This window comes from Lycium ferocissimum, chromosome 5, assembly GCF_029784015.1.
Source record: "Lycium ferocissimum isolate CSIRO_LF1 chromosome 5, AGI_CSIRO_Lferr_CH_V1, whole genome shotgun sequence".
Taxonomy (NCBI): Eukaryota; Viridiplantae; Streptophyta; class Magnoliopsida; order Solanales; family Solanaceae; genus Lycium; species Lycium ferocissimum.
The window spans coordinates 66,296,566-66,305,072 of NC_081346.1; the positions used below are offsets into that span (position 1 = coordinate 66,296,566).

Consider the following 8,507-nt stretch of genomic DNA (forward strand, 5'->3'; position numbering starts at 1 on the left):
TATACATACATAGTTGCTACTATCCTGCTCACAAAATATTTCCAAACGCTATTCAACTTACCCTGCTTCTAGAGCTGTGATGCACCTTCTTTCTCTTCACCGGTTCAGTCTGCCTCGTCCTATGTGACCTCTTGAGGGTTCCGCCCACTCTGTATACTCTAATTTCCCTTAGGCCACTCTAGCTTCCCCCTTGGTTCTCCCGTGTCTGACTTTATAGGACTTTTAGTACACTTCCTAGGGGGTCACCCATCCTAAAATTTCTCTCATTCCAAAGACGCTTAACCTTGGAACTCTGATAAGATACGATGCTTTAATGCTAGTAAGATAGCGTCCACCTCACCGCATGACCTTCATCACGTAATGGAGGTAAGTTGAAGTCTTACCGTATTTCGAAACGTTCATAACACATCTCCCTCCGAATTAGAAAGGGTCTCTTACTCTTTCCGACTCCACAATTACTATTTTAGCCCTTTTCAATCCTCAATATTCACTTTTCACCTATGGATATGACTACTTTCCGTCCCGACTTCCCGTATTCCCAATGGTGGTGAACACACCTCGATCGCCGTTACTTATAAATACTTGGTTATCGGCCTTTGAATTTCTCGCTCTCATTTTACCTCGTTCCTCATCCTTTCTATAACCGAGTCTTTCACAAATCCCGTCACTTATAGTACTCGCGTCCTTGGCTACACATGTCATGGTCTATTACTACACTATTATCTCGCTTTCTTCTTATTTCCTTCTTCCAATTACTCTTTCTTACACTCGCTATCATTTCCGTTATTATATAACCCTTATTCCAAACTTCCCCTACGGAACTTGATAAGCCTTCCTTATTCGTTCTATAGCTCGCTTTTCCGTTTCACACTTGCCTTTATACTCTAGCTACATAGATCACACCATAGCTTTGGCCACCTTCTCACTAGGCTTTACTTATTTTCATAACAATCCTCATTATATTCACATTATATCTTATTCGTAATCAATCCTATAGTATAACACTTCTTAACCCTTTACCCTTTCTGGTCCACTTTATCCTTAATATCTCACAAGCTGTCTTATCAATACATTCGTATCCATCACAATTCTTTTCCTCTGTACTCTTGTCTTAATCATACTATTACTTCCGATTCCACAATTAACTTCTTTCTCGAGGTCAGCCGTACTCGCAACTTAGTCAAATCCTATCATTACTATTAGTACAACCTTTCAAGTCATATCACAAACCTATATCTCATTCTCTCTTTATTTCTAGGAAAATTTTGGCAGAGTTTCCTCTGTAATTGTTACTATCTCAAACTCCGCACGCAGAAATACCAACAATGCCTCACGGGGCCAACATATGTATATATGTATATCATATCATATCACAGCCACACGGGCTCCCAATATCAACAACTGACGAAAATGATGAACATACCTCGTATGCCCAAATTTCAAATCGCACTCGTTACACTTTCTTTTTTACTTTCTCTTTAATCTTCAACTTGTATTTCAATCGTACTTCAATATCTCACCCGACATATACCTTTCATACCTTTGCTTACCTCGCGTGCTTTGTGACTTCCAATATCGCTAGTCACTTTCTCCGTCGATGTCATTCTTCCTCACGAAACCAAAGGTTAGTATAAGGAATCTCATTCCTATGACTTGGCTCTATAACACGATCTCGGATGTGAAAGAAGAGTAACCACCCTAGATGCCCGTAGCCTCCCGTTTATAAATGTGCGCGCTTCACACCATAAACAGGACTCTACCGGACACGACTTCGCGTACAACCCCAGGGACGAACCGGATTAGACATTGGAACTATGTCTAAGCTCATATCATTAGAGTTCTAGTGGAAACATTTAAGGTTTGACGTTTTGCGAAAATGGTTCATGGGCCTATTTCGGGCAGCGATAACTCCTTGATCGGTTTGGAATTTGGGAAGGTACTATCAATGAAGTTGTAGTATGCAGAAATACCTTTCTAACGATATAAGGACCAAGCCAATCAGAGATCGGAGCAAGGAGATATGATCGTCTCAATATGGCTAATAGTAAGGCACTTGAAATCCTATAGAATCGGCTAAGTTTTCGATACGTCTGCCTTCCAGTCAACTTTAGTGAAAATCCGTTGGGAATTTGAGAAAACTTCCTCAATGAAAGTTGTAGCCCTTTGAAATAGCTTTCCAACGGTATCTTACGGGGGTCAAACGGACATCTGTGCAAAAAGTTATGCCCATTTTACTGAAGCCTATTCGCTGGAAATTTTGCCCGGCGTAACGGTGACGTTACGGGCCGTAACATGAGTTACGGGACCGTAACAGTGGGCCGTAACACGTCAAAAATTTCCAGAACCTCACTGGAAATTTTCACCAAGATACGGTACCAAGATACGGTCCGTATCTCGTGTTACGGGACCGTAACAGTGACCGTATCTTGGTCCGTATATACGTTTCGGGTCACCTGACTTCGGGAGGCCATAACCCTATCATAAATTGGGAATTTGGGAAAACTCAAAGAACGAAAGTTTTAGATAATTGAAAAACCTTTCCAACCATAGGTCGTGGGTTCATAGGCGACGTCGGGATAGGGAGATATAGACGTTTTAAGACAGATAGGTCTCAACCCGTTTTCAAGTTGGGTCAACCCATTTTCCCCTTAGTATTTAAGGGAAATGAAAACCCTAGCAGCCTCCATTTCCCTCAAATTTCAGATTTTTAGAGAGAGGAAGTGAGAGAGAGGAGAGCTAGAGAGAGAAAGTAGGAAATCAACCAAGTTTAAGGCCCCAAATCCCGAAGCTCGTGAAGGATAAAGTGTAGTACAAGTTGTTGCCGTCATTTTAAGCTAAAGATCGGACTTGGGGGTGTTGATTTCGTGGTGACTACCCAAAAAGGTAATGTTTCTACTCCCTAATCAATTGTAGTTGTGAATTGATGAACTCTTGGGAGAATAATAATTGGTTTGTTGAAAAGAATCATATGAACTATGCTAGAGTTGTTGGATTGTTGACTTGGAATTGTTATATTCATATGGGTGATGAAGAATGATGTTAATTACATCTAATTGAGATTTTAGAATTTGCTAGAAGTAATAGAATGGGGATTTGGTGAAGAAAACACCATTAATGAGGGTTGTGGAGTTTCATGTCCACCAAGTGTTTGATAAAATGCTTAGATGAACAAAGCATGGATATTGTTGCTAACATAGAATCCCTATGACATGTACTTGCTATAGGTTAAAGTTGAAGGGATTGGAGGACATTGTGATACGCTCAAAAGCAGGAAGTTAAGGTATGTAGAACTTCCATCCACATGTGGGAACCTCTACGTTCTTCCCCATGATCCGTTTCGTAAAATCCATGAAGTTCAAATCCTAGGGCATTAAACCTAACATATTGGTAGCCCGTATTTACGTATTTATGTACATGAATTTTGTATCTATATTGGTTATTGTATTCCTAATCTTCCATTTCGGTTATTAGGAATCCTAGCTTAATCCATGAATCATGAATTCTTCCTCATGTATTCTTATTATGTTTATATGAAACTATATTTACAAGTTATAATTCATGAAAGCCATGTACAAGCAAGTTATGATTCATGATATACCATGGGCAGCAAGTGCCACTATGTTACATATTCATGTGTTTGGGAGTTGCTTTAATTACCGAGGAGGGCTTCAGATAGCCTGAAACTACGTAGCCACCGTAGGATGAGGATCGCTCCACCCATGTCCCGGCGATCTCTCGTAATGATTGGATCCTTTCATATTTTATTAAATCTCATGTTCCCCGGCAAGGACCGAGTGTTCTGCCGGCGGGACGCAAGCACCAGACCATGGATCGGTTATAAGTTATTGCTCTCCCTACTTTTTGATATTTTTATCAAGCTTTTATTATATATGTGTATGTATGTATTCATGCTCATGACCAGGTTTCAGGTCTTATCATGCTTTTTCATGTCCCATATTATTTATTTCAGTTGCTTTACATACCAGTACATTCAATGTGCTGACGTCCCCTTTTATTGCCCGGGGGCCTGCATTTCACGATGCAGGTACGGATTTACAGGACGACGCTTCTGCTCATTAGGATTTGCACGTATCGGCTTATCGGAGCCCCATCTCATTCGGGGTTTAGACATTGTATTTCTTTATTTAGCTTTTCATCTAAAGGTATCTTTGGGGGCCTTGTCCCGATAAGTATATTTTTCGATCGACTCATGATAGAGGTTTCATAGACTAGACAAGTCGGTATGTCATGTCGACATTTGGAGTCTTATAGCCATTTTGGCTCACTCATGTTTAAACAAGTATTTATTTAAGTATTATGACTTACTAAGTTTCATAAAGGCTCATCATGCATTCACGTTATATTTCCGCTTATGTTATGTATCATGATGATTCAAAAGCCATGTGGTTCGCTCGGTCACATGCAATGTGTCAGCACCGAGTGCCGTGTTACGTCCAGGCCATGGTTCGGGGCGTGACAAAGCTTGGTATCAGAGCCTAGGTTCAAGAGTCTTTAGGGAGTCTATGAAACCGTGTCCAGTGGGGTCTCTTTTATATGTGTGAGGGCCCCACACATATAAACAGTTGACCACCAAGACATTTAGGATTGTCTCATTTCTTTCATATTCTAGATCGTGCAGTTAGAGCATTATTTGTAGGATGACTTCCTAATTCGTGCGTGTACGTGTTTTCAGAAAATGCCTTACAAAAGAACTTACAAGAAGAGAAACACAGCCACCAGCCAAAGGGCTGCCGCTGAAGTAGCTCACGAAGATACTGTTCCGACTCAGGCAACAGCTCCAGCCGCCCCTACCGTTACACCTCCTAGTGCTTCAGATGGAGATGTTAGGAGTGCTATCAACATGCTCACACAACTGGTAGCAGCTCAGGCCCAACGTCAGGAATCTGGGTCGAGTTCAGGAGGTAATGGGGAGTCTTCTAAGACTAAGGATTTTCTCAAATGAATCCCCCGGTATTCACGGGGACGAAGAAGGATGAAGACCCTCGGGACTACATCGATGCTCTCCAAAAGATCTTCGTGATTATGGCGATTCTGTAAATCGAAGCGGCTACTTTTGGAGCTCATCGCCCACGGGCATTGCTAACACTTGGTATGAATCTTGGGAATTATCCCGAGGTGAGGATGCACCGATGCTACATGGGATGAATTTGCTAGTGCATTCCTAGACCACTTTATGCCAGTAGAGGTCAGAGAGGCTAAGGCTGAACAATTCCTGAAACTCAAACAAAATGGCAAGTCAGTTCAAGATTACTATTTGGAGTTCGTTAGTCTGGCTAAACATGCTCCACACATGTTACCCGATATGAGGGCAAGAGTGAGAAGATTCGTTGGAGGTCTTGATTCCCATTTGTATGACGGAGCCAATATTGTTGCACAGAATGGGACAACGACTATTTCCAAGATGGTTGCTTTTGTACAGGGCAGTGAGACAAAGCTAAAGGAGGAAGAAGCCTTACAAAAAGAGAAAGACAAGGAGTTCAACAAGAGGGTCAAGTCTACCGGGCAATTCAATGGAACGAGAAACAGAGAGATTCTTTAAGAACAGTCGGCGGACCCGCTCCATCTACAAATGGTGCCCCGGTCCCTAATTTCAGAAATGACAAAAAGCAGAACTTTAGACCATCGAATTCTTATTCTCAAGCTAGTGTGGGTCAGTCAGCTTATACCATTCCAGCTTGTAGGAAGTGTAGCAAGAGACACTTAGGTGATTGTCGTGTGGGTACAAATGCGTGCTATGGTTGCGGTCAGAAGGGCCATTTTCAGAAAGACTGTCCATCAGCCAGACAGGGTACTGGAGGTAATGTGACGCAATCCACAAATTCAGCAGTCCCTCGTAACAATCAGGCCCAAGGGGGAACAGTGCAGCTAGGTCTGGAAACACAAGCGGGGGAAGAAACCGTTTGTATGCATTGACAGGCCGTCAGGATACAGAAGCTCGTGCAGATGTTGTTACAGGTACTCTAACAGTTTTCACTTTCGACGTATATGCCCTTATTGACCCAGGATCCACTTTATCTTATGTGACCCCATTTGTTGCTAAGAAATTTGGGTTTGAACCTGAAAAATTGTATGAACCCTTTGAGGTGTCCACCCCGGTTGGGGAATCGATCATAGTTAGACGTATGTATAGGGGTTGCCCAATCCTAATCTATCACCGCAGAACAACAGCTGATTTAGCGGAATTAGAAATGGTAGACTTCGATGTGATCATGGGTATGGATTGGTTGGCTTCATGTTATGCCACAGTATGTTGTAGAACTAAGGTGGTAAGATTCGAGTTTCCTAACGAGCCAGTCATAGAATGGAAGGGTAATTCAGTAGTACCCATGGGTAGATTCATTTCTTACCTAAAAGCCGGAAAAATGATTTCCAAGGGTTATATCTATCACCTAGTTCGAGTTAAGGATTCAAATGCCCGGACTCAAACTCTCCGTCCGTACCGCCGTAAATGAATTTCCAGAGGTCTTTCCCGAAGATCTTCCAGGAGTCCCTCCTGACAGGGAGATTGAGTTTGGAATTGATTTACTTCCCGATACTCAGCCGATATCTATTCCGCCATACGTAAATGGCTCCGGCGGAGAGTTAAAAGAGTTAAAGGCCCGGTTGAAAGATCTACTTGATAAGGGGTTTATTAGGCCTAGTGTTTCGCCAGGGTGCACCGCCTTATTTGTCCGAAAGAAGGATGGTTCCTTACGTATGTGTATAGACTACCGTCACCGAACAAGGTCACCATTAAGAACAAAACCCTCTTCCTAGAATTGATGATTTATTTGACCAGTACACAGGGGTGCCCAATGTTATTCCAAGATTGACCTCGAACGGTATCATCAGTTGAAGGTTAAGGAAGTTGATATTCCGAAAACAGCTTTCAGGACTCGCTATGGCCATTTTGAATTTCTTGTTATGTCATTTGGGTTGACAAATGCACCAGCTGCTTTCATGGATCTTATGAATAGGGTCTTCAAGCCTTATCTCGATTTATTCGTCATTGTCTTCATTGATGATATTTTGGTGTATTCTCGTAATGAGGTCGATCATGCAGAACATCTCAGAATAGTGTTGCAGACTCTTAGAGATCGTGAGCTTTTTGCAAAATTCTCAAAGTGTGAGTTTTGGCTTAAATCAGTGGCATTCTTAGGCCATGTGATCTCGGGTGAAGGTGTTAAAGTTGATTCTCAAAAGATTGACGCCGTAAAGAGTTGGCCCAGACCCACCTCAGTTTCTGATATAAGAAGTTTCTTGGGTCTGGCAGGCTATTATCGACGCTTTGTAGAAGGATTTTCTTCTATCTCTGCTCCGTTGACTAAGCTGACTCGGAAGAAAGTTAAGTTCCAATGGTCAGATGCTTGTGAGCGAAGCTTTGAGGAATTGAAAAGAGATTGACTTCGCTCCGCTTTGACTTTACCGTAAGGAACCGAAGGATTTATGGTTTATTGTGATGCTTCGGGAGTTGGTTTCGAATGTTTCTTAATGAAACATGGTAAGGTTGTAGCTTATGCATCTCGCTGGCTCAAGGTTCACGAAAAGAATTATCTGACTCATGACTTAGAGTTGGCAGCTGTAGTTTTTGCACTTAAGATATGGCGTCATTATTTGTATGGAGTTCATGTTGATATTTTCACAGATCATAAAAGCCTGCAAAGATATCTTCAAACGAGAGGGACTGAATCTTAGGCAAAGAAGATGGCTTGAATTGCTTAAAGATTATGATGTGGATATTCTTTATCATCCAGGGAAAGCGAATGTTGTAGCTGATGCTCTTAGTCGGCATTCCATGGGAAGTTTAGGCCACGTGAACGTGAATAAGAGAGTTATGACAAAGGAACTTCACCGTTTGGCCAATCTTGGAGTTCGACTTTTGGACTCCGAAGATGGTGGTGTGGTTGTTCAGAATAGTGCTCTTTCCTCTTTAGTCGTTGAAGTCAAGGAGAAACAATTTAGCGATCCCTATTTATTACAGCTGAAGGAGGGGATTCACAAGCATAAGACAACGACTTTTGAACGAGGGGGAGATGATGGTACCTTGAGGTACCAAGGCAGATTATGTGTTCCAGATGTAGATGGACTCAGAGAGCGAATCATGTCAGAAGCTCACAACTCCAGGTATTCTATTCACCCAGGTTCCACTAAGATGTATCATGATCTCAAGGAGATTTACTGGTGGAACGATATGAAGAGGAATGTGGCAGATTTTGTAGCTAAGTGCTTGAACTGTCAGCAGGTGAAAGCCGAACACCAGAGGCCTGGTGGCTTGGCTCAGAATATTGATATTCCTGTCTGGAAATGGGAAATGATCAATATGGATTTTGTATCAGGTTTACCTCGTTCAGCTAGGAGACATGACTCTATTTGGGTGATCGTTGACCGGCTTACTAAGTCAGCACACTTTTTGCCCGTCAAAACTACAGATTCAGCAGAAGATTATGCCAAGCTGTACGTTAATGAGATCGTCAGATTGCATGGGACACCAGTGTCCATTATTTCAG

General features: G+C 42.1%; 1 protein-coding gene across 1 annotated transcript; it reads left to right on the plus strand.

Annotated features, from left to right (window-relative positions):
* The first annotated feature begins 4,696 nt into the window (after positions 1 to 4,696).
* On the plus strand, positions 4,697 to 7,404 carry LOC132057948 (uncharacterized). Its single transcript, XM_059450523.1, has 4 exons — positions 4,697 to 4,922; positions 5,202 to 5,509; positions 5,632 to 5,919; positions 6,868 to 7,404. The coding sequence occupies exons 1-4, from the start codon at positions 4,697 to 4,699 to the stop codon at positions 7,402 to 7,404; spliced, it is 1,359 nt and encodes a 452-aa protein (XP_059306506.1).
* The last annotated feature ends 1,103 nt before the right edge of the window (positions 7,405 to 8,507 follow it).